At 41.1% G+C, this 27349-nt stretch overlaps 1 protein-coding gene across 2 annotated transcripts in view; it reads right to left on the reverse strand.

The window, feature by feature from the left end:
• abhd17c (abhydrolase domain containing 17C, depalmitoylase) overlaps positions 1–27349 on the reverse strand; it is a 90362-nt gene that overhangs the window by 33257 nt on the left and 29756 nt on the right. Inside the window, exon 2 of one of the 2 annotated variants that reach the window (XM_080214219.1) lies at positions 16493–16559. The exons of the other annotated variant lie outside the window; for it this stretch is intronic. Within the exon in view, the coding sequence (XP_080070345.1) occupies positions 16529–16559 (31 nt within the window). The 3' untranslated portion in view covers positions 16493–16528. The remainder of the gene's footprint in view (positions 1–16492; positions 16560–27349) is intronic. 2 annotated transcript variants of the gene reach the window in all.

Genomic DNA, 27349 nt, shown 5'->3' on the forward strand with positions numbered 1-27349 from the left:
GCTGCTAAGGAAGGTCTAAAAGGAGACATAGGCAGTGAGACAGAGGGATGTGGAGATCTAGAGCTTTGCCATTACAGAACTGAAGGCACAGCCACTAATGGTGCAGCTTAAGGAACGGGAGATGGTTAAGGCTTAGAGTTAGACAAACAGTCTCGGAGTTGTCAGGGTGGAGAAGGTCACAGAAATCAGGAGATCAATGGCCACAAAGAGATTTAAATACCAGGATGAGAATAGGAGTTTTATATTCAAGTTATACTGTGCATCTAATAATAAAGTCAAGAATTGAATCCATTGTATTCACAATAGGAACAGTCCGAATTTCAGTAACTTAAGTCAAAGGAAGAAAGTAAGCCCATTTTAAGTTCAGGTCTGTATCGAGATCAAGTCAGTACTCATAAGGACTTCTTTAAACATGGTTCTAACATTGCGAGTACAGGGAAACAATGGTCAGAATCGATCATGCCACCCAAGACTAATACAGAACCTTATGTAGACAAGGCCTCTCCATTTCATCAAACAATCCTCAGAAATTTGATATATACAGACAGGAATACCTACAAGAAAGGTATCATTGCTCAAGAAATACTCCTTTCATCAATCTAATCAGCTTGTTACTTTGAGTGCAACTGTTTCATTACTGTACAAAATCGGAATGCGGATAAAGTAGGCCAGCAAAGTCATTTTTTAAAAAAAACTATGGGATGTGGCACTACTGGCAAGACCAGCATTTATTGCCCATCCCTAACTGCCCTTGAATTGAGTGCCTTGATGTGCCATTTAAGAGGCAGTTGAGAGTCAACCACATTGCTGTGGAAGCAGAGTCACATGTAGGCCAGACCAGGAAAAGATGACAGATTTCTTTCCTGAAAGAATGTTAGTGAACGAGATGCGTTTTACAACAATTGATGATAATTTCACGGTCGCTATTTCAATTCTAGATTTTTATGAATGGAATTCAAATTCCACTAGCTGCCATTAACCTGGGCCTCGGACTACTCATCCAAGACATTACAAGTGGTAATCTCCCCAAATTCCTTATTTCAAGGTATTAAAATTAAGTTGTAGAATAATAGTGTACAAGTTTTGAGCACATTTGTTCATCCAACAATTGTAGTTTCAAATAAATTGGGTAATTTACGAAGAGGAAAATTAAGAAAATCAGTGAAACAATAACTAAGCATATACCTGTATGGACAAAACCAACAGGTAAATGACGAGCAGCATTTATGCTATATGAGTATGCTCACCATGACAAAACTGTTGACAAGAATTTAACAATGCTGTTTACTATCCATCACCATTCCATAAAAATGCTAAGCTTTCTAGTTACAAACATTCTACAATAACATCCAACCTATAATCAGGCAAATTAGGGATGGTGGAAATGGCCAGAAAATTTCAACAACATGTGACTGTTGATAAGTGTCCCAAATTTAAATAATGATACTGTAGTTGTTTGGGAAGATGCAGAGCAAACATCTACTGTACGATGCAGTGGTCAGCCTCTCTCATCAACCATTTTTCAGCTTAAGGCACCATCTTAAATTAGACAAAACCAAGGGATTAATGTTTCAGCAAATCACTGAACACAGAACAGCTGCGCTCTCTCACTTAAAAGAAACTGGAGTTTGATGCAAATCAAATCAGACATCCATATGAAAACAGCTGCTTTCTGTGATCTAAATCTATCCCAACATCTGAAACAGGATTTGAGTAATGCAAATTCAAATTTGTGATCCAAACTAACTCTCTCAGTATGATACAATACAAACAAAAGTAGCACATTTTTGTTAATTGTCAAATTCTTGCAGCAAGCACTGGAATTGAAATAGTGTGCCCTGGGTAAAAGGACGCTACAACTGGTATATTTATACTCCAATTAAACTCCAACGTTATTTAGGTTTTTTTTCAAATCAATGGTTTAATCGCCTCCTCAAAAAGTTGGCAATTAAACTTGATTTAAAAAGTTTCCAACTATTAAAGTTTATTTATTAGTCACAAATAGTCTTGCATTAACACTGCAATGAAGTTACTATGAAAATCTCCTAGTTGCCACATTCCAGCGCCTGTCCGTTTACACTGAGGGAGAATTCAGCACGGCCAATGCACCTAACCAGCATATCTTTCAGATTGTGGGAGGAAACCGGAGCACTCTGAGGAAACCCAGACAGACACACGGAGAATGTGCAGACTCCACACAGACACTCACCCCAGGTCAGGATTCAAATTTGGGTCCCTGGTGCTGTGAGGCAGAAGTGCTAACCACTGTGCCATGAAGGAGGTAGAAAAGAAGTATAGAAGAATTCATCATTGTACATTAATTGTGAAAAACATTTAATATTGCCAGCTTAAATTTGCAAGTTAATTTTGGCTAATTATCAATTTATAAAAAGGTGGCTGGTGCTCAGAGTGAAAATATCACTCTCAGCCCAGTCTTAAAAGTCACTTGGATGGGAAGATTGTGGGCTCAAATTCCACTCCAGATACATGAGCACATAATCTAAATTGATATCACTGATGAAGGGTTGCATCATCAGAGATGTCACCCTGAGAATTAAACATTAAATGAGGTCTAATTAGTCCATTCAGGTGCAAAAAGCTTTAATGGAACTAATCAAAGAACAGGAAAGTTATCCCAGTATCTATTATTTATCTCAACACTGTACACAAATTGGCTGCCACATTACAACGCTTCAGAAGTAGTAAAGTCACTTTGTAAAAGGCACAAGATTAATGCAAGTCCTTCTTTACAGCTGAACATTCATTGCAGAATCTTTCCATTCCAGCCTAAGAACTGATCCTAAGTGGATAAGCACAAACGCACAATCAGCAATGAACCAACACTGTGCCACACATTCCAAAGTGATCCTTTCAAGCTTCTGATCATCATAGAGTTATACGACAACGGCGACAATCATGAACACAGCATCACCTATTTGAACCTCATTATGAACCTTCCTCAAGATAAAGTACAATGAGTTGAATCAACACCATGCAGATAATTCAGCAGCAGTAGCACAAGGGTTAGTAATCAGAGGGCACATACTTAAGATAGTTAGCCAAAAATACAGAGGTCAAATGAAGAAAATTAATTTAGATGATTTGGAATGTACTGCCCAAAACAGCATATGAAGATTTAATAAGGGAATTGGATAAACATTTGAACCCGGGTTTTTTCAGGTCTCTGAGGAAGAACTGAAAATGGAACAATCCAAATAACTCTGCGAAAGAGTTTGCTTAATCTTGATGGACTGTATATCCTTCTTTTGTGTTGTTCCAGTAACTGATTCTCAGCAACCTGTACTTAAACGTACTTGGATATAATCGATTTAACAAACATGAAGGTGCAAGAAAATTTATTAAATAATGGTGGAGGGTACCGGAGTTCAAAAAACACGGGCAAAGGACAAATTCACCTCAAAAGTCCCCAAAAAGTCTGTGGAAAATCAATGATGAGGATGACAAATTAAGGAAAAGTCACTCCCATATGTGGAGGTGAAAGAATGCGCAAAGGGCTGCCCCTCCAATCACAGGCTGTGTCTCTCCCATGCTTGCTGCTGATTGGGCTCAATTGTGTGCTTTTATTCATTTACCATTTTTCTGCCAACCTTTGACTCATATTTATTCGGTCCAGACCCATTCTTATCCCACTGAAGTTGGCTTTCTCCAATTAATTATTCTTATTCTGTATTGTTCTTTGTACTTCTCCATCACTGTCCTCTAAATATTCTCTTAACACTTGATCAATTTTTTTAAAGTTATTGGCCTACCTCATTCCAATTTTAATAAAGTCTCCTTTCTTATTAGGCTGGAAGCGCACTGTAGAAATTTTTCTGAACGTACTTTTGAAACTCTTGTCCGTCTCTGCCCTGTACACTCAGAATATCCCAGCCTATTTCTGATAAATTCCCTCAATATAATTATCATACATACACGTGGAAGAGTTGGGTTTCCAGGACTAAAGTCCTAGTCAAAAAGGTTGAGGGAAGGGTTGATTTTTACTTGGGGAACATTTTAGAGAGTGTGAAATCCATCCTTTCCCTATCGCAGAGCTGTGGACTATCAGAGACTGTTCGTGCCATCCCAATCTCCAGAAATAATTTAAAATGTGTGGAATATCAAATGCATTCAACAGTACAAAGCGTAGTTGCTTGTGGAATGGTGATACCTCAAAAATATTATCCATGCAAAAGTTGACCATCTGACTTCAGACTTAAAAATTGCTTTTAAAAATTCTACTTTTACACAAGTGTATACAATATAGTACGGCAAGTGACGTGATTAATTTGCCTATGCATGGAGAGAAATTTGGGACAGCCAATGCATTTGATGGCACATTAGATGATTATTTGTGGAATAATATGACCGATCATGACCACAGAACCATAGAATCCCTACAGTGCTAAAGAGGACATCCGGCTGACCCACTGAGATTTTCCAGCATTTTCTCTTTTGGTTTCAGGTTACCTCGCAGAGACAGAGCGCCAACTCTTAGATACTTCCTCCTACCTCTCCTGGACTATGACCACACCACTGAACACCAAGCCACTATCTCCAACACTGTCACTGACATCGTTTCCTTCAATGCCTTCCCCTCATAGCTTTCAACCTCAGTCTCCCAACCGCGGTTAGTCTGCTTCTACCTACTTCCCAAAATCCACAAAAAGGACTATCCTGATAGGCCCATTGTGTCAGCATGCGCCTGCTCCACTGAACTTTTTTCCTCTTACCTTGATTCCATCCTCACTCTCCGGTCCATTCCCTCCCAACATACATCCAGGACTCTCTGATGCCCTGTGTCATATTAATAGCTTCCAGTTCGCAGGCCCTAACCGCCTATTCACCATGGGTGTGCAATCTCTCTATATTCCACACCAGGACTGCCTGTGGGCTCTTCACTTCTTTCTTGAAAAGTGGACTGAACAATTCCCATCTACCACCATTCTCTGCCAGGCTGAACTTGTTCTATCTCTCAACTTCTCCTTTAACTCATGCCACTTTCTCTCTATGCTTGTCTTTTTATGGAGTATGTGGAACATTTCTTGGTCCAAGCCCAACTGGTCCCCTCCCACAACTCCTTTACCAGTACATCAATGATTATTTTGGTGCTGCTTCATGCTCCTGTCCAGGCCTCGAAAAATTCATCAACTTTGCTTCCAGTTTCCACTCCTCCATCGCCTTCACCTGGTCCATCTCAGGCACTTCCCTTCCCTTCCTTGGCCTTTTTGTCTCCATTTCCAGCAACAGACTATCTATCAATATCCATACAAGCCCAGACTCCCACAGCTACCTGGACTACAGCTCTTCACACCCAACATCCTGTAAGGACTCCATCCCTTTCTCTCAGCTCCTTTGCCTCCGTCGCATTTGTTCCGATGATGCCACTTTCCAAAGTGGTTCTTCTAAGACGTGCTCCTTTTTCCTCAACTGTGGATTCCTATCTATAGTTGTCGACAGGCCCCTCAACAACGTGCAGTTCATCTCCTGTGCCATGGCCCTCACCCCCTCCCCTCCCTTCCAGAACAAGGATAGAGACCCCCTTGTTCTCACATTTCACCCCACCAGCCTCCGCATGCAAAGCATAATCCTCCCCCATTTTCGCCAACTCCAGCGTGATGCCACCACCAAACACATCTTCCCTTCACCCCCTCTGTCAGCATTCCGCAGAGACCATTCCCTCCGGGATAACCTAGTCCACTCCTCCACTATACCTAACACCACATTTTTAGGTGTCCAGATCACTAACAACCTGTCCTGGTCTCCCCATGCTGACATTATAATTAAGAAAGCCCACCAATATCTCTACTTTTTCAGAAGACTAAGGAAATTTGGCACGTTAGCTACGACTCTCACCAACTTTTACAGATGCATTATAGAAAGCATTCTTTTTGGTTGTGTCACAGCTTGGCATGTCTCCTGCTCTGCCCAAGACTCCAAGGAACTACAAAGGGTCATGAATGTAGCCCAATCCATCACCAAACCAGCCTCCCATCCATTGACTCGCTACAGTTCCAACTGCCTCGGCAAAGCAGCCAGCATAATTAAGGACCTCACGCACCCTTGGTATTCTCTCTTCCACTTTCTTCCTTCGGGAAAAAGATACAAGTCCGAGGTCATGTACCAACCAACTCAAGAACAGCTTCATCTCTGAGCTGTCAAGACTTCTGAATGGACTTACCCTGCATTAAGTTGATCTGTCTCTACATCCTAGCTTTGACTGTAACACTACATTCTGCACTCTCTCAGTTCCTTCTCTATGAACGGTATGTTTTGTCTGTATAGTGCACACAAAACAATACTTTTCACTGTATGTTAAAACATGTGATAATAATAAATCAAATCAAAACTTCTCCCATCACTCACGGCACATTCCCATGCAATCGCAAAAGGTGTAACACCTGTCCTTTTATTTCTTTTATGCTCACTATCCAAGGTCCAAAACATTTATTCCAGGTTAAACAGCGTTTCACTTGCACTTCTTTCAATTTGGTGTATTGAATTCACTGCTCGCAATGTGGTCTCCTCTATATCGGAGAGACCAACCATAAATTAGAACATTGAACAAAACAGCGCAGTACAGGCCCTTTGACCCTCGATGTTGCGCCGACCAGTGGAACCAATCTAATGGCCCTCTAACCTAAACTATTCCAATATTATCCATATGCTATCCAATGACCATTTGAATGCCCTTAAAGTTGGCAAGTCCACAACTGCTGCAGGCAGGGCATTCCACGCCCTTACTATCCCTCAGTAAAGAACCTACCTCTGACATCCGTCTTATAATTATCACCCCTCAATTTAAAGCTAAATTGGGTGATTGCTTCGCTGAGCACCTTCAGTCTGTGCGCAGTCAGGATCCTGACCTTCCAGTTGCTTTTCATTTTAATTCACGATCCTGCTCCCATGCCCATACGTCTATCCTTGGCTTGCTGCAATGTTCCAATGAAGCTCAACGCAACCTGTAGGAACAGCATCTTATCTTCTGGCTAGGCACTTCCGGTTTCAACCTCAAATCCAACAACTTCAAATGATTTTCTCTATCCCATCTTGACTCCTTTGTTTTCATTCTGTTTTATTTATTTTTTCACTGTTCTCGATCTTTTATTTCTTTATTAAAGAACAAAGAACAACACAGCATGGGAAACAGGCCCCTCGGCCCAACGAGCTCGCGCCGCCATCTTAACAAAGCACTTTCCTACACCTACCTTGACCTGTGTGTATGCGTATGGTACCCCCATTGGAAACTAGATTCAGGGGAGAATAATTTAGGGACAATTTGTTACACCAATCAGCCTAAGAGCACATCTTTGGGGTGTGGGAGGAAACCGGAGCACCCGGAGGAAACCCATGCAACCACAGGGAGAATGCGCAAACTCCAGGCACTGGCCCAAATCCATGTATCTGCACAGCTAGCAGTGACAGCCACTGAGCTGTTCTGGTGCCCATCTGCTGGTCCAGTTTTAAGCACACACAACGACGCGAAGTACTAGGCCACTCTCGAAACATCCAAAAGCAGCCCACGCACGACCCACCATGTGCAAGCCCCTCGTTAGACAACAAGGTGGACTCTCCCCCTTTGCTTCCCCTTTTCTAAATTTTACTTCTGTCCCATTCCCCTGCACCATCCACCCTTACCCATATCTTCGTTTTAGCTTCTTTGCCGTTTGGCCATTCATACCCTTTATTCTCTCTGTGGACAGTCATTAGCAGTCTTTTCCCCTGGTTTCTGTGGTTATGACTCAGCTTTCGTTCCCTCACTTGCAGTAAAAATATCTCCCACTTTCAATGCCTTTTAGCTTTGATAAAGGGTCATCTGGATGCGAAACGTCAGTTCTTTTCTCTCCTTATAGATGCTGCCAGACCTGCTGAGATTTTCCAGCAATTTCTCTTTTGGTTCCAGTCCATCAAGTCTGCACCAACTCTCCGAAAGTGCATCCCACTCAGGCCCTCCCCTTCCACTTTATCTCCATACCCCACGCATTTACCATGGCATTTACCACGGTTAATCGACGTGCAAACTCCACACAGGCAGTCACCCATGGCCTGAATTGAACCTGGGTCTGTGGTGCTATGAGGCAGCAGTGCTAGTCAGTATAACACTGTGCTGACATGATTGAATCCACATGATGACGTGATTTACGAAGCAGATTGGGATGGGGTTTTATTGCTGAAGACAAAGAGAAGGGTGATTTCTATGGATTTCAATACATTTTCAGTGTGTGTTTTGTTGCTAAGGAGTATTGTTTTCCACACAAGAAAAGCTGAGTGAAATTGTATAAATTTGAAGAGATGGCTCTTGTTTTTGATAGATTTGAATTTAATGTAGAGAAATTGTCTGCCTCCGTGCAGGTTATTATTTATCCATAAATAAAACGTTAACTCTTTTGGCTCTTTACACTTATCATGGCTAATCAATGTGCAAACTCCACACAGGCCGTCACCCAAAACCTGAACTGAACTGGATCCCTGGCACTGTGAGGCATCAGTGCTAACCACTATACTAAGTAGGAGTTCTCCCTGATGACAGACTTTTAAAAAAACAAATCATTAAAGCAGTACAAAATAAAATTATTTTTAAATAACTTTAAATTATTTCTTTGACAATACTGGGATCAAAGCCAAGATATTACAATCCAAGGTCAAGGGTTGAACAACAAGATTGCCTGAATAACTTCCACAGCAGTGATGGCCGATCTCAAATCACAGTTAACATTGACAAGATGGGATTTGAACACGTCCCAGATGAACTAACATTTTTCTTTGTATTGTCCTCCTGGTCTCAAATTCCAGACTTTGATCCATTCCTTGCAACCATCTAGGCTTTCTGATGAACATGGACAACAGTCTTTCTGAAATTTCTATTTGGGGCAATTTTGTACTTGAATATCGCTATCAGCTTTTAATTTTGTGCCATCCATTATACAAGATGGAACTCCATGGCCAGGCGTCTTTTAGGATGGTTTTTTCACCAATCTTGGCAATGGTTTTGTTTGTTGGCATTTAGAAGTTCATTGGTGTTTCATCCATATTTCCAACACAAGCCAATCCATAATACTCTTCTTTCAAAATGGGTTGACAAAAGAGTGGAAATTGATTATTTTGTTGTCACATTCAGATGACAGACACTGTGAAAAAGCTTTGTTTTCTGATGGAATACTAAATTGTGCCTTTTTGTGAATCTTGTGCATCACCTGGTATTGGCCTTGAATTCTGAAACATCACCCATCATTGCTTTTCTGAGGGCATAGAGTCCATTGGCTCTGCAGATGATAACATAATCATTATGCGGATGCTCATTAACCCATTCTACCTTTTTTTGTCTCCAGTTTAAATTTAGCTGGGTGCCTTTCTTTCTTGAAATCATCATGCTTGATCGGCTGGGAGATTGCCACTAGAATTGGCAGAGGGAAAATCTACAGGTACTTGTCTGTAACGGTGTCTTTAAAGTAATGATCAGGAGTAATTACAGGTCAGTAATCATTAATCACAACACTGTTTGATACGTGAAAAATTTGGGTCAACCATTAAACAATGTACATGAAAAATTAAGTTAATTTAGGCCAAAAGTCACGAAAGTCACAAAATCGATTTTACACAGCTATCTACAATACATATTAAAAATGAATTATACATCAAAGAACAGTAGTTACAAGGATGTTTTTACTTTTGAAGTGAAAGCTGCCGCTGAAGCATTCAAGCAGCCAAATGTTAACACTCTCCAGATTGGCAGACAATGAGATAATTATATTTCCTTTCAGTATTTTCCACTACTGTTGTCAAAAATGACAACTGAAAATTACAGAACCGTCTGTCAAAATGCAGCATTAGGATTTGAAAAATTCTTCCCCACCAAAGGGATCTTTTATCATTTTATCAGCTAAGTCCTGGACAACAATATTACTTAGTTCACGCAGGACTGCCATCACTGGCCACAATTTTGTACAAATGGAAAAGACATGCTTCACTCTAAAGCATTCAGAATTGCACAAAATCAAGCCTGCGGCACGTAGGAATCTGTGGAATGCATTGTAATCCTGGATCTACAGTGCCTGTGGTCCAGGCACTGGGCTGCTGAGCTGGAGTCTGAATTGTGGACATTGCAGGGCAAGAGGAAAGGGGAATTATCTGTAAACTTTGTTCCAGGAAGCAGTCACACTCCTTAGATTAGGCAGAACTTGAATTGGTCAACGGTCCTCATACCTACGTGACTCACAGCCACAACCTCCCGTCCCTGACTATTGATCAAGTATACTGATAATAATAAAGGAGCTTTGGTCCCTGACATTTATGAAAGGTCTGAAGTGCTTGCTATGAATGAATAAAGAGGACTGCAGGGCAGATGAGCAGACTGACCATGGCCATTCAAATGGGTGGAGCAATGAGGAATGTGGTAGTGATAGGAGACAGTATAGTCAGGGGAATAGAAACTACTCTCTGCACCTCTGACAGTGTGCTCAGAAGGTTGCATTGTCCGGGTTAAAGACACTTCCTTGTGACTGCGGGGGAATATGAAGTGGGGGGTTCGCACACAGGGTCCCACTGCCCGATACAATGGGACAGCCAGGTGTGTTTGCCGTATGTATTTTTGGGAGCAAAACTGAGGGATAGTGAGTTAATCCATTGGGAAGGACTTCATTTGATCCAGACAGGAACAGTGTCCTGGTCAATTGCACAGCTTGGGCTGTGGGCAGGCAGGGCTTTAAAGTGCTTTTTTCCCCAGGGGGGTGGGGGGGAGAAATTAATTTGGGTGAAGGAAGATTTAAGAATTCAATGAGAAACGTTGAGACATCAAAACAATATAAAAATGTGGGTAAAGACAAGCAGAGTAGGACAGGAAGAGACAGAGAGTTTAACAAAGATTGTAAATTTAGAAAGAAGGAATTAATTTAGAATTATAGAAACCATACAGTGCAGAGGGAGGCCATTCAGGCCATCAAGTCTGTACTGACCATAAACCCAGCCAGGCCCTACCTTTGTATTCCTACACATTTACCTGCTAATCCCTCTAACCTACGCATCTCACGACTCTAAGGGGCAATTTTTAGCATGGCTAATCAATCTAACCCGCACATCTTTGGATTGTGGGAGGAAACCGGAGCACCCGGAGGAAACCCACGCCGACACAAGGAGAATGTGCAAACTCCACACAGACAGGACTTTGCAGGTAAAAGTAGTAAAAAAAAATTGAAAGTAAAGTTTCTTCACCTTAATGCATGTAACATCTGCAAGAAGGTAGAGAAACTAGTGGCACAAATAGTGATAAATGATTTAGATTTAATTGCCAATAAAAACAGGTAAAAGATGATTATGGATGGGAAATAAATATTCTGCAATACATAATAGTTTGGAAAGGCAGATAGAATAGCAAAGGAGGATGGGTCATCCTGACTTTAAAAGATGATGTAAGGACAATAGTGAGAGTGCATCTGGCCTCACAAGGTCAAGCTCACCACGGATGCAATTACAAGCGTCAGAAAACACTGGTGAGAGTAGTTATTCGTTTAGACAGAGCATTAAACCAGAAAAAGGAAATGTAATAGTTGTTGCAGGGTAAGGGGTGGGGGGGCTTAATTTTTGAATTAAATGGGACCACAAAGTGTGGTCTTGAAGATAAGTTTAGAGAATGCTGTCGTGACAGTTTCTTGAAGCCTCATCCAGCTTTCTCAGAGCATTCACCAAATTCCAACAAATGTTGCAAAATTTATTGGTGTGCAGATAATCTACCAGCTGTCTGAGCATAAACATCAAGCACTTCCTTTCATGGTTGGGGAACCGACAAGCGACAAGGCTATATTAGATCCAGCATTGTGTAACGAAGCAGGGTTAATTAGTAATATCGCAGTAAAAGATCCTCCGGGAATTAGTGATATCACTGAACGCCAAGTTTGAAAGTGACATTATTCAATTGCAAACAAGAATCTTAAACTTAAGCAAAGTCAATTAATAGGTAAGAAGGGAGAACTGAAGAAAGTAAATTGGATAACAGACTAAAAAGTATGGAGGTAAATGAACACTGGGAAATATTTAACAAAGCAGTTCAACAAAAATGCATTCCATTGAAAAAAAAACCTCAGTTTTACTGAAGGGAAATCTTGTTTGACAAATTATTAGAGATTTTTGAGGATATAACTAATAGTGTAGATGAAGGGAAGCCAATAGATATAATATACCTGGATTTAATAAGGTGCCACACAAAAGTGCATAGGGAAGGTAAGGGCCCTTTGAGGTGGGGGATAATATTTTCGCATGGATAGAGGATTAGTTAACAGACAGAAAGCACAGTGTGGGTGTAAGTGTGTTTTTTCAAGTTGGCAGGCAGTGAATTGTGGAGTGCCGCAAAAATCAGTGTTGGGGCCTCAGCTATTTATAACTGGTGGGGAGCTGATGGCCTAGTGGTATTATCGTTAGACTATTAATGTAGAAACTCAGCTAACGTTCTTAGGTTTGAATCCTGCCATGGCAGAAACTGGAATTTGAATTCAATAAAAAATATCTGGAATTAAGAATCTGATAACCATGAAACCATTGTCAATTGTTGGAACAATCCATTTGGTTCACCAAATGTCCTTTGGGGGAGGAAGTCTGCCTCCCTTACTTGTGCTGGCTTACATTTGACACCAGAGGCACAGCAATGAACATAAGAACATAAGAAATAGGAGCAGGAGTAGGCCATCGAGCCCCTCGAGCCTGCCCCGCCATTCAATAAGATCACGGCTGATCTGAAGTGGATCAGTTCCACTTTCTTGCTCTCTCCCCATAACCCTTAATTCCCTTGTCTGTCAAAAACCTATCTACCCCTGACTTAAATATATTTAACGAGGTGGCCTCCACCACTTCAACGGGCAGAGAATTCCAGAGATTCACCACCCTTTGAGTGAAGAAGTTCCTCCTCAACTCTGATCTAAACTGCCCCCCACCCCCACCCACTTATCTTGAGGCTGTGCCCTCCAGTCCTGCTATCCTTTCTAAGCGGGAAGAATCTCTCTACCTCTATCCATCCCTTTCATCATCTTATACGTCTCTATAAGATCCCCCCTCATCCTTCTAAACTCCAGTGAGTACAGACCCAGTCTATTTAGTCTGTCTTCATAGTCCAACCCCCTCATCTCCGGTATCAGCCTAGTGAACCTCCTCTGCACTCCCTCCAAGGCCAAAATATCCTTGCGCAAGTGCGGCGACCAAAACTGCACACAGTACTCCAGCTGCGGCCTCACCAGTGCCCTGTACAGTTGCTTTTATATTCTATCCCCCTCGCTATAAAGGCCAGCATACCATTTGCCTTCTTGATCACCTGCTGCACCTGCAGACTGGGTTTTTGCGACTCATGCACAAGGACACCCAGGTCCCTCTGCACCGTAGCATGCTGCAGCTTTTCACCTTTTAAATAGAAATCTCTCCTACTATTATTTCTGCCAGTGGATAACCTCACACTTGCTAACATTGTAACATGAAGTTGACACTCAGCTGACCTCTGAAGAAGGGCAACAAGGGATGAGCAATAAATGCTGGCCAGACAGTGATGCCCATGTCCCACAAATTAATCTTTTTAAATTAATGACTCAGATGAAGAGACAGAATAACATATCAAAAGATGGCTGATGATGCCAAGCTAAAGTGGGAAAGTAAATGTTGGAAAGGACACAATTAAAACATGAAGGAAGATGACCCCACACTAGATGGCTCATCTTCAATGTCAGGGATTGATCGGCAGTAACTATTGGCACATTAATAAGAGGCGCTTGACTGGAATGGGCAAGACAATTGTCAGCCGTGAGTTTAGCTTGTATCTACCATACAGATAATGTAACTTCATACCAGTCAATGCTGCTCTTTCTTTGTTCTATAGCTTTCCCCAATGCATTATCATTCACTGAGTAAATCATGTCCAGGTTTGATCTTTCAAAATACATCATTTTGCATTTATCTAAATTAAATGCCATCTGCCATTCATCAGCCCACTGGCCCAATTGATCAAGATCCCGGAGTAATCCTAGATAACCTTTTTCACTGTCCACTATGCCACCAATCTTGCTACCAACTGCAAACTTACTAACCATGCCTCCTAAATTCTCATCCAAATCATTAATATAAATGACAAATAACAGTGGACTCAGCACCAATCCCCGAGGCACACCGCTGTTCACAGTTCTCCAGTTTGAAAAACAACCCTCTATAATCACACTCCGTCTTTTGTCACTGCGAATGTAGCCCAATCCATCACGCAAACCAGCCTCCCATCCATTGACTCTGTCTATATTTTCCGCTGCCTTGGCAAAGCAGCCAGCATAATTAAGGACAGCACACACCCCGAACATTCTCTCTTCCACCTTCTTCCTTTGCGAAAAAGATACAAAAGTCTGAGGTAACATTCCAACTCAAGAACAGCTTCTCCCCTGCTGCTGTCAGACTTTTGAATGGACTTACCTTGCATTAAGCTGATTTTTCTCTATACCCTAGCTAAGACTGTAACACTACATTCTGCACTCTCTCACTTCCTTCTCTATGAACGGCATGTTTTGTCTGTATAGCACACAAGAAACAATACTTTTCACTGTATGTTAATACATGTGACAATAATAAATCAAATCAAAGTCAGTTTTGTATCCAATTAGCTACCTCATCCTGGATCGCGTGAGATTTAATCTTATGCAACAACCTACCATGCTGGACCTTGTCAATGGCCTTGCTAAAGTCCACGTAGACAACATCAACTGCACTGCTCTCATCTACCTTCTTGGTTACCGCTTCAAAAAACTCAATCAAATTTGTGAGACATGACTTTCGTCGATAGACATAGTTTAACCAATACGAATCTGCCGGTCATTGAGTAAATATGATGTGGAAATGCCAGCATTGGACTGGGGTGGATACACTAAAAAGTCTCACAACAACAGGTTAAAGTCCAATACTTTATCCAGGTTAAAAAAGTCATCACTCACCTAATGAGTCTTTAACCTGGATAACATGTTGAACTTCTCACTTGGATATGAGGAGTTATGTTTTTATCTTGGGTGGAATTGGGAGTCAGTTCATACACTAACATTGACATCACCTCCGGCCCATCAATGACAAGTCGTGTTATCTTCATAGACGTGTAGGTGGAGAGGAATAGAGTCTGCCACCTTCAGAAGCAGGCCCAAGGAAGAAATGGTGGTGGGCAGATGTGAAGTAAAAAGGCCTACCTCCATTTGCTGGAACATCAGCCCAGTTTGGCAGATGAATGCAAAGCCCCCTAACCTTTATCCCACTACTGTCCCCTAATCCTTCTTAACCCTTCTGATTTGAATCCCTTTTATTTCCTCCTTGCATCCTTATCCCTATAAATAACCCTTCCATACTCCCTCACCTAGTATCCACCATGTACAGAACTTACAAGCCCTGTAGTAACACTGGGAAGTCTTTGAGATGCTCATCAAGCTGTCAAAATAAACTAACAGTACTTCAAAATGTACTTGGAAAAATCATAATCCTATTAAAACCTCATAAGTCTGTCAAGATAAACAAAATCATTCAAAAAGCTTATTTATCTAATGAAGAGATCATCAAACTGTCAAAACTACCGAATGCAATCTTCTTGAGAACTGATCAATAAATCCTACTAAGTTGAATTAATTGGTGGGATTGGAGCTCACCTAAGCATTGATAATGTGATTCTATTGTATAACTGTGTCAATAACACTGCCAGGGATGAATATACTGACTCATTTGAATTAGCCAAAAGTTCAGCCATCTGTCAAAGCTTTGAAGCAGTGAAACAGATGGCTGATCTGAAGTTAAATTAAAACATTAAAGCACAGGAGACAACTGACGCAGTCAAGTCTGAATTTCAATATTGTTCAATGCAGACAGGCACTTTATCCAGTGGATAATGTACTCTAATCATTAATGCATTTAAAGACTTCTCCATTATCAAAATTCTGGTCACTTTAATGACCACTTACCAGTTAATATCAAAGCCCAATCATTAATTACTATATTAAACACATATACCTTATCTTACAATATTTCATTATGTGACGTTGGCAACACTTTTTAAACTTGCCTATCAAAAAGTTCCTGACTACAGAACATAGTTTCCACATGGTTCATGACACCTCTGAGCTGTTGTGAACCATGTGATATCCAGAAGTCAGCCCACCACAATTGAAAAGCGTGGAGCCTGAAATGTCCACCTCCACAATGGAGCCGCCATGTTCGAGACTGCAGCGTGTGGGCTCATGAGCTTCCCCATCCCAAACTGCTGATGATGGGGATGGGGGGTGGTGGGAATCCCAAACTGGTCCTGCCCAACATGGGCGGGGCCTATCCTACGTCAGGATAGAAAACCTTGGCATGAAGAAACTCACCAGTTCTCTTTCAGTCTATTTATTCTAACAATATTTTTTATTTTTTCTGGTAAACTAGGTTTGTGGGTTTAGTGTAGGGAAGCTGCAACAGATTTGCAGATGCTTACAATACACTATTTGATAACTATATTTAGTTGTGAACTTACCCTGCTCAAAGAGTGCGAAGCTATACTGAGCCGTCCTTAATTCAACTGGTGAAGCCTAGTTGAGCACCTAGGTGTCAATGTTAGAAGAGATTCAGATGACAAATCAACAACCAAAACTATTAACAATTCATAACTACCAAATAAAAGCCCACTTTCACAGTTTGATTTTGTTTCTTCATTGGAGATGAAGGGTCAAGACCTCCAGCACACATCAAGCAGTGTTGAAAACAGTAGAAAAAGTGCTTAAGTAAATCAAATAGAAATCAAATCAAGCTGCATCAACTGGCTCAATGGTAACTCTCAGCTATATGCAAGAAGCTATGCAGCAAAATTCATTGTGGACTTCAGCACATAAAACTTAGACTGGCACTTCAAAGCAGAGCTGAAGAAACATTTTATTATTGAAGGTGTTTATATTTCAGAGGAGATTGCAAATCAAGGCCCTATCTACCTGCTCTGCTGAATGTGAAAGATCTCATGACTATATCTGAAGGGGAGCAAGGAATTATTTTGGTGTCTAGTCCAACAGTCCCCCCCTGCCCTCAAGCAACTCTACTAAAGATAGGCAATCTGGCCAATCATCACATTTGCTACTTGTGGAGCCTTGCTGTGCAAATACTGATTGCTGCATTTTCAAACCAGTAGTGAACACACTCCAAAAAAAATAATAGAATACCAATTAAGATCCAGGCCTGGACATAACATAGATTTACTTTTGCAGCAAACGAACAGGCTTAAGAAGCTAAAATCGTCCACTGAAAAGAAAAAATCTTGCATCAATCACCTACAGAAGTTAATGCTAATCAATAATTAAAAGATTGTAAAGAACTTAAAATATTTTTCCTGTTTAATACAACTTTAAAGGGGTGTATGTATAGGAGTTTCCAAGCCTTTTCAATGTTTCAATCACTCAGCAGCATGTATACAAGCGACTACTCAATCCACGTCACCTAAATTTAATACCACTGAATAGTACGAAGTTCAGTTAGCCGCTGAGAGATGCTGCCACAGGCAAAAGTTGGATAGAACAACAAATGTGGAAAGAATCTGCTCATTTTATTCCTGGAGGATGACAGAAGGAAGGCAGAATAAAATATGTAAAACTGTTTGTGTGAAATTTGATAAGATACATAGGCAAGCAGGGGATTGAAAAAGGCTGCAACCCCTCTGACCAGCCTCAACAATACCAATCCAATTCTGAGATTGCAAGTAGAGGCCTCATGTAACTCATGAAATAATCCAACAAAGCTGAAAATTGCTCTATTTCAATAACAATCCTGGAACTAAAAGCATGTAGGTTGTTTGAACATAATAAGAACATAAGAAATAGGAGCAGGAGTAGGCCATCTAGCCCTTCGAGCCTGCCCAGCCATTCAATAAGATCATGGCTGATCTGAAGTGGATCAGTTCCACTTTTCCGCTTTCTCCCCATAACCCTTAATTCCCTTGCCTACCAAAAACCTATCTACCCGTGTAATCTATCCTACTGAACAAATTACTGTACTAGATTCAGAACAGATATATGATCCACAAGATCAATAGACATAAGAAATTTCAATAGATATAAGATATCTCAATCCATTAGACCTTAACCATCTGGGAAAAATAGTCCCTTCATCCTGGCACCTAACTGCTTTTTAAATGATTACAGAGCTTTTCCTTCACTATTTGGAAGTGTTTTCCATGTGCTTATCATTCAGTGTAAAAAAAGCTCTCTAAAATCTCCTTTACAGGTTATAAGACTACCTTTTATCTGACTACTGTAGTTTCATATATTGTAATATTCCCAATCTTTTCATATTCTTAGCTCATGTTGGTCTTTCAACAATGCGCAGTCTTCCCGCTAAGGAATATATGAGAAGATCACATGGATTCATGAGATCAACCATCTATCACTAGTTCCTGTATCTTTCTCCATTTGTTAACTTAACATGTGAATTTCACTGCAATATATTAATGAATGGTTTTTGTAATGACGTCATCCTGTAGAACGGATGATAACCAACTTACTATTTACAATTATAACAAAAACAGAAAATGTGGGAAAATCTCAGCAAGCAGGTCTGACAGCATCTGTGGGGGGAGAATTGAGCCAACGTTTTGGGAAAAGAGTAGATGGCAAATGAAAGGAACTTGTGCTGAGAGTCAAAGATGATGGTTCCAATTTAAGGTTTAGTTACAACTCACCCAAGATTGGATGGATGGATGAATAAGAACTATAACAATTACACATTCAGTCACAAGCCAACAGCGATAGAGCTGGAACTTTTCAGTATACATACAAATATTGCCCTCATGGCTGTTGCTAATGTTGCAAGAAGCCACATGTAATAATAATCATGTACAGGAGGATGAATTTAGGTCTAGTCAAAGTGAAGACAAAAGAAATAAATTAAATTTTGACTATACAGCACTGGTTAGAGGTGGAACATTGTTATCAGAATATCACATCTACCAGTAAAAGCAGATAGGCCTCAGATGAACCCTTGGAAGATTCCAGGTAAAGTTATAAAGTTTATTTTTTTTTAATTAGTGTTAAAAGTAAGCTTACATTATCACTGCAGTGAAGTTGCTGTAAAAATCACATAGGCACCACACTCCAGCACCTGTTTGGGTACACTAAAGGAGAATTTAGCATGGCCAATGAACCGAACTAGCACATCTTTCAGACTGTGGGAGGAAACCGTATGAAGTAGAGGTGGAAACAGAAGTTAACATTATCTGCTTTTACTGATAGATGTGATATTCTGATAACAATGTTCCATCTCTACTAGTACTGTAAAGTCTAAATTCAATTTATTTCTTTTATCTCCACTTTGACCAGACCTGAATTCATCCTCCTGTACATGATTATTATTACAATTTTATACAGTATGAGAAACAGGCTCCATTCTCTAAATTTTGCTTCTATTGTCTTTAGATTTTAATAAATCTTCCTACACTGATGTCTAAAAATGAACAAAACATATGGCTTTTGTCAAATTTGCCTGTCTATGGAATCTGGACAGAAACAGACATCAACAACAGAACTTCAGCCCTTGATGCAAGGATCTAAAAGTTGACCAATGTAAAAAGTGTCATGAGACATCACAAAACAACAAGCTCGATGACTGAAAAATGACAATTTACAACAGTTATTATACACAGAATAAAGGATTGGTATAATGCTGAATAGTTTTAGGGAACAGAAGACTTATTAATGTTTAACAGCTGCCATTAACAACTGCAGCAAGTGCTCACATTTCCATTAAATGAGAAAACAGAAAACGAGAGATTTGGTCTTATGCTCTATTTTGGAAAAACAGTAGATTTTCCAAAAACAGAATACTCCTTAAATACTGCTTGCGAGTAAAGGCTACCTGAATGGTTCAATTATGGTAATTTAACCAATCTAATATTACCAGTACTAATTCTGAAGGTCATGCATTACAAATTAATATTAGCCAGTAATAATCTGAGCCAGGCATCAAATCAAAGCAGGCTCACAGCACTTACAATTATGGCATTCCATTTTTAAAATTATTTAATAATGCCACCCTCATTTGCAACAATGCTTCATTTTATACAGAACTGATCAGTTTGACTCAGATGCAGAGAAAAAGGCCCAACTCTACTCATATCATCCATTAAATAGAACAACTGTCTTCAGGTTGCAGTTATAACTGTCTTCAGGTTGCCTTACTAACCTTATTGAGTTTTTTGAGAAGGTGACCAAAGAGGTGGATGGGGGTAAGGCAGTTGACGTGGTATATATGGATTTTAGTAAGGCGTTCGATAAGGTTCACCATGGTAGGCTTCTGCAGAAAATGCAGATGTATGGGATTGTGGGTAATCTAGGAAGTTGGATCAGGAATTGGCTATCAGATAGGAGACAGAGGGTGGTGGTGGATGGTAAATATTCATCATGGAGTGCAGTTACGAGTGGTGTGCCTCAGGGATCTGTTTTGGGGCCACTGTTGTTTGTAATTTTTATTAATGATCTGGATGAGGGTATAGTTGGGTGGATTAGTAAATTTGCTGATGACACCAAAGTTGGAGGTGTGGTAGATTGTGAGGAAGGGTGTCATAGTCTGCAGGGAGACTTAGATAGGTTGCAGAGCTGGGCCGAGAGGTGGCGGATGGAATTTAATGCGGAGAAGTGTGAGGTAATTCACTTTGGTAGGAGCAACAGATGTGTCGAGTATAGGGCTAACGGGAGGACTTTGAATAGTGTGGATGAACAGAGGGATCTAGGTGTGTGTGTACATAGATCCCTGAAAGTTGGGAATCAAGTAGATAAGGTTGTCAAGAAGGCGTACGGTGTCTTGGCGTTTATTGGTAGGGGGATTGAATTTAGGAGTCGCAGTGTAATGTTGCAACTGTACACTACTCTAGTGCGGCCGCACTTGGAGTACTGTGTGCAGTTCTGGTCCCCGCATTACAAGAAGGATGTGGAGGCGTTGGAGAGGGTGCAGAGGAGGTTTACTAGGATGTTGCCTGGTATGGTGGGGAGGTCCTATGAGGAGAGACTGAGGGATCTAGGGTTGTTTTCGTTGGGAAGAAGGCGGCTAAGAGGGGATCTTATTGAAACATATAAGATGATTAGGGGTTTAGATAGGGTGGATAGTGATAGCCTTTTTCCTCGGATGGAGAAAGGTAGCACGAGGGGGCATGACTTTAAATTAAGGGGGGGTAGCTACAGGACGGATGTCAGGGGTAGGTTCTTTACCCAGCGGGTGGTGAGGGATTGGAATGCCCTGCCTGCTGCAGTTGTAGATGCGTCTAGTTTGGGGGCGTTTAAGAGATCTCTGGATAGGTTTATGGACGAAAAGGGATTGGTATAGGCTAGTGGGTCATTGTTTTTGTAACTGGTCGGCGCAACATCGTGGGCCGAAGGGCCTGTTCTGCGCTGTAATGTTCTATGTTCTATGTTCTATAACTTCTTATCTCTTGCATTATTTCTGTTACGGATATGATACATTTACTATATTTGAATTTCCTTACATGCCTTAATGCACCTTATCAAGTGCTCAAAATCACCTTGCGGTTTAACAAATTCCCTTTCCTCAGAGTGGCAGTTGAGAAATCTGTTAATGGATTCTCTACTACTCTCCAGCACAAGCCTACTTTCACTGCTCAACATACGTGTTAGGATTCCTATAGCTTTCTGCAGTTATTGGCAATCATGTGAACTGGGCTATTTGCTCACTGTGTAGGCCTGATACCATGCTGGACAATGGATCAGAGCATCACTCGCTGTCTATCACACACTAACAAATGAGTCCATGACTGCCACTTTCAGGCCTGAAAAGCGTACCGTTTACCTCAAATTACTCTAGAAAAGCAAGGGTTCTGAAAAACTGGGCAACAGCTGAAGCTAGCAGCTTCACACCACTATTATGCAGTAGCAATATAAATGGTATTTTCCACTAACATGATACTGCCGTCAAGCCCAAAAGACCTTCTGCCTAATGCATAAATAAATAATGTGATATATGAATTTCAGTACTGATACATTGCCAAGTACACGAGCTGTACACCCCAACAGCTGACAAAGCATATCAAACAACAAGTCCCTTTGGCTATCTTCAATAAGCAGAGTTGTTGGGTTCAATTTTTTTATGGGTTATCTACTATAATAATCTGGCTACATTATTAAGAAAACTTAATATCAGGATTGGGCTACTAAGTATGATGGCTTCACTGAAAACTGCTAATTTGTCAATGTTGGAACATATATGTATAAAACCACATGTGGTACACCATGAGGAAGTTATGCAGCAGGGCATTGCAGGCGCAGCAGACTATAATATAGTTTATGCTTGTGATAGATAAAACAGTTAAACTAATCAAATTAACTCAACATGTGCACTGATGTATTGAATTTTGAGTTAATACTTGTTTTATTATGCAAGTGTTTTTGAAACAATTACGCTTTGTTGAAAACCTTTGTGTGATAACAATGGAACAGATATGATGGCTCCCTTAAGACTTTAGCATTTGCTTGCAGAAAATAGAGGAAAAGGTGAACGTGACACTGTAGAATAGGAAGTTGTTGAACTATTAACTGAAACGTGAATCTTAGAGCCTTTGGAAAAACAGGAAACACCTGCAAGGGTATTGGGATGTAGGGAGTCCATGGACTACCAATGATGTCAAACTGATCCAATCATATTAGCCAGGAAAATCAATGGCCTGAAATGGCATGGCAAGGTGCAGAAAGAGAGGGGCTAAGAGACATTGTTGGCAATCAGACTGTGGTCAACAGAAGTCAGGAACAGAAGTGAGGGAAAAAGACTGCTTCCCCCAGGGAGCTCGGAAGAAGAAACTGTCAGAGCAGAGCCTCACTGCATATCTATTGCCACTGTCAATTATTAACTTTGTATTTCTTTATGATACTTAATATACTCTCTGACTTGATTAAAGAGAATGAGTCCTTACCTTTTAGGTCAGAATTGGTTGAGAATCCTAAGTGAGACAAGTTGTCTCTTACTACCAGAGTAGTACAAATCTTCATGTCACAGGGATCTTCTTCTCCATGATATCTTACTGAATACTGACTATACTTACAAATCTCAGAACATAATGTCTAATATTACATGTGGTCTTGCTGAACATCTACAATGTGTTAAGAATTACACTAACAACCATTTTAGGCTTTTCAACTGTGGTTCATTTATGCTTGCTTATAGCTACATACGTTCATACACAGAGATCTGTTCTCTGCAGGCAAAAGGGACATGCCCAGGCACAGCAACTTCTCTTTTAAATGAAAAAGCACGTGGGATCAATAGTTCCCTGGCACATTCTCCATGGCACAACAATCATTGCAGTGTTAATGTAAGCCTTACTTGTGACTAATAAATAAACCTTAACTTTACCAAGTTGCGGTTCCCCTTGAACTCTGGCATTCTTACATCAGTCCTGCTCAGTGCAGGACAAAGAAGTTTTGACAGCATGTCTCTCTTTTTAGTAATACTAATGGTTTGTACTGCAAAGCGGCTATTTACTATACTAGCTCCTGACGGAAAAAAAAAGAGGAAATGTGTGTGGCCGATTCCAAAGAAAACTGAAATGTTATTTTGAATTTATATTATGAAAAGATGTACCCAGAGGTTGATCAGAAGAATAGGCCTATTTTGAATTTCTGTACCAGGTATGCTCAACACAAAATGGGCGAGAAAAAGCAGAGGTCACCAGAGTTCATTTCATTTTGTGTATTTTCACAAATCATCATTCTTAGAAAAAAAATCAAATTTGGAGCAAGGACACCAACATTGTCACTAAATAAACGCCCTTCATTTACATTATTTTGATAGAAAGACCTTGCATTTATATGGCTCCTTCACAACCTCAGAATGGCCCACACTGCTTTCTAGATAATGAAGGATATCTAAAGCACAGCAACCATTGTAATGTCAGGAAAGACGACTGCCAATTTTCATAAAGAAATTGAACTGATGAATTTGTGTATGTTACTAAGATTAAGACACTTTATATTACAAACAGCCAGAGTAAATTTCTTAAATAAGCTGATTCTCCAACATAACTTGCTAAAGAACACGAGCTTCAAAACATTCTACATGGAAAAACAGAAAATAGAAGCAGGAGTAGGCCATTCAGCCCTTCAAGCCAGATTTCAACATTCATTACAATCATCCAACTCAGTAACCTGTTCCCACTTTCCCCGCAAATCCTTTGACCTCTTTTGCCCCAAGAGCTATACCCTTCTTGAAAACATACAATGTTTTGGCCTCAACTGCTTTCTGTGGTAGAGTGTTCACAGGCACACCACTCTCTGGATGAAGAAATTTCTCCTCATCTTAGTCCTAAATAGTCTACTCCATATCCTCAGGCTGTGTTCCCTAGTTCTAGACTCCCCTGTCATGGGGAACATCCTGCCTACGACATCCTGTCTAGTCCTGTTAGAATTTTATGGGTTTCTATGAGATCTTCCCTCATTTTTCTAAACTCTAGCAAATATAATTCTAACCAACTCATAACCTCCTAATAAGTAGCCCCACCATCCCAGCAATCGGTCTGGTAAACCTTCACTGCACTGCATCCATAGCAAGAACACACTTCTTCAGTTAAGACCACCAAAATTGCTCATAATATTCCAGGTGTGATCTTACTAAGGTCCTTATAACTGCCATAAGATACCCCTGCTCCGGCAGTCAGATCCTCCCTTTATGAAGTCCAACACTCCATTTGCCTTCTTTATCGCATGCTTTACCTGCATGTTTACTTTCAGTGACTGGTGTACAAGGACACCCAAGACTCATTGCACATTCTCCTCTCAATCTATAGCCCTTCAGATAATAATCTGCCCTTCTGTTTTTGCTACCAAAGGAGATAACCTCAAATTTATTCACATGATACTGCATTTGCGAAGCATTTGCCCACTCACTCAACTTGTCCAAATCACACCAAAGCATCTCTGCATCTTCCTTACAGCTCACTCTCCCAACCAGCTTTGCATCATCTGCAAGAGTGTATTCTACACCCCAACCCAAGAGTGGCTGGAGTGTGGAATACACTGCCTGCTGTGATCGCGAAGTTGGACACTTTAGGACACTGGATAGGCACAAGGAGCACACCAGAATTATAGGGAGTGGGATAGCTTGATCTTGGGTCTGGACATAGATCGGCACAACATTGAGGGCCGAAGGGCCTGTACTGTGCTGTATTGCTCTATGTTCTAAATCTGGGGATTTAGTTCCCTCATCTAAATTATTAACATACATTGTAAACAACTGGGGTCCTAGCACTGATCTCTGCAGCACCCCACTAGTCACTGCCTACCACTTGGAGAAAGACCCATTTATTCCAACTCTGTTTCCTGTCTGCCAACCCAGTTTTCTAATCATTTCAAAACACTACCTCCAATCCCATGCACTTTAATTTTACATGCTAATGTTTGTGGAGCTTTGTCAAAAGCCTTTTGAAAATCCAAATCAGACACATCCACTGGCTTCCCCTCATCAACTCTATTAATCACATCCTCAAAGAATTCCAGTAACTTGTCAAACATGACTTATCTTTTGTAAATCCATGCTGACTTTGTCCCATCTTGTCACTGTTTTTTTGCTCTGCTACTAAATCTTTTATAATGGACTCTAGCATTTTTCCCACTGTATACATCACGTTGGTCTATAATTCCGTTTTCTCGACCTCCCTTTTAAATAGTGGGGTTACATTAGCTCTCCTCCAACCTATAGGAGCTGTTCCAGACTCTAGGAAGATGGCAACCAATGCATTCACTATTTCTAGGGCCACTTCCTTAAGTACTCTGGGATGTAGATTATCAGGCCCTGGAAGTTGATAAAGAAGAGTAGGATAAACTATGAAGCTGGGCTAGCGCTTAATACAAAAAAGGACAGCAAGAGTTTTTATAACTATATAAAAAGGAAGAGGCTGGCTAGGGTGAACGTTGGACCCTTAGAGGATAAGAGGTGGGACTTAGTGGTAGGGGATGGGGAAATGGCTGAGGCCTTGAATAAATTTTCTGTTTCGGTCTTCACAGAGGAGGACGTGAATAATTTGCCGGGTGTTAGCGATGGAAAGATGGTAGGAGTGGAGGGCCTGAATGACATTATTCTTACTAGAGAGGCGGTGCTCGACAGACTGGAGGGACTGATTGTGGACAAGTCCCCAGGACCGGATGGAATGCATCCAAGGGTTCTGAAAGAAATGGCGGAGGTGATAGTGGATGCCTTGGTGATTATTTTCCAAACGTCGCTGGATTCCAGGGAAGTGCCAGAAGATTGGAAAATGACTGATGTTACGCCATTTGAGAAGGGTGGCAGGCAAAAGGCAGGGAATTATAGGCCGGTTAGTTTAACGTCTGTTGTAGGTAAAGTGTTAGAATCTGTGATCAAGGAGAAAATAGCGAAGCATCTTGAGGAGATTTGTTTGATAGAGCAGACGCAGCACGGTTTCGTTAAGGGGAAGTCATGTCTGACGAATTTATTGGAGTTCTATGAAGATGTGTCTAGGGCAGTGGATAGAGGAGAGCCGGTGGATGTGGTCTTTCTTGATTTTCAGAAGGCGTTTGACGAGGTGCCTCACAAGAGGTTATTTCAGAAGGTCAGGGCGCACGGAGTTGGGGGTAGGGTGTTAGAGTGGATCGAGGATTGGCTGTCAAATAGGAGGCAGAGAATGGGGGTCAATGGGTGCTATTCGGATTGGCAGTTGGTGACTAGTGGAGTGCCCCAGGGGTCGGTGCTGGGGCTCAGCTATTTACCATTTATATAGATGATCTGGAGGAGGGAACCGAGTGTATGGTGTCGAAATTTGCTGATGACCCCAAGATTGGTGGAACGGCAAATTGTGCGGAGGGTGTGGAAAGTCTGCAGAAGGATCTAGATAGGCTGGGCGAATGGGCCAGGAACTGGCAAATGGAATTTAATGTTGGCAAATGTGAGGTTGTCCACTTTGGTAGGAATAATGGTAGGAGGGACTATTACTTACATGGCGAAAAACTGCAGCAGGCAACGGTGCAGAGGGACCTCGGGGTCCTTGTGCACGAGTCGCAAAAACCCAGCCTACAGGTGCAGCAGGTGGTCAGGAAGGCGAATGGGGTGCTGGCCTTCATAGCGAGGGGGATTGAATATAAAAGTAGGGAGGTCTTGCTGCAGCTGTATAGGGCACTGGTGAGGCCGCAGCTGGAGTGCTGTGTGCAGTTTTGGTCGCCGCACTTACGCAAGGATATTTTGGCCTTGGAGGGAGTGCAGAGGAGGTTTGCTAGGCTGATTCCGGAGTTGAGGGGGTTGAACTATGAGGAGAGGCTGAATAAACTAGGCTTGTACTCGTTAGAGTTTAGAAGAATGAGGGGAGGTCTCATTGAGACATATAAGATGATGAATGGGATGGATA

The sequence above is a fragment of the Carcharhinus amblyrhynchos genome, chromosome 28, assembly GCF_965287045.1.
Source record: "Carcharhinus amblyrhynchos chromosome 28, sCarAmb.v2.hapA, whole genome shotgun sequence".
Lineage (NCBI taxonomy): Eukaryota > Metazoa > Chordata > Chondrichthyes > Carcharhiniformes > Carcharhinidae > Carcharhinus > Carcharhinus amblyrhynchos.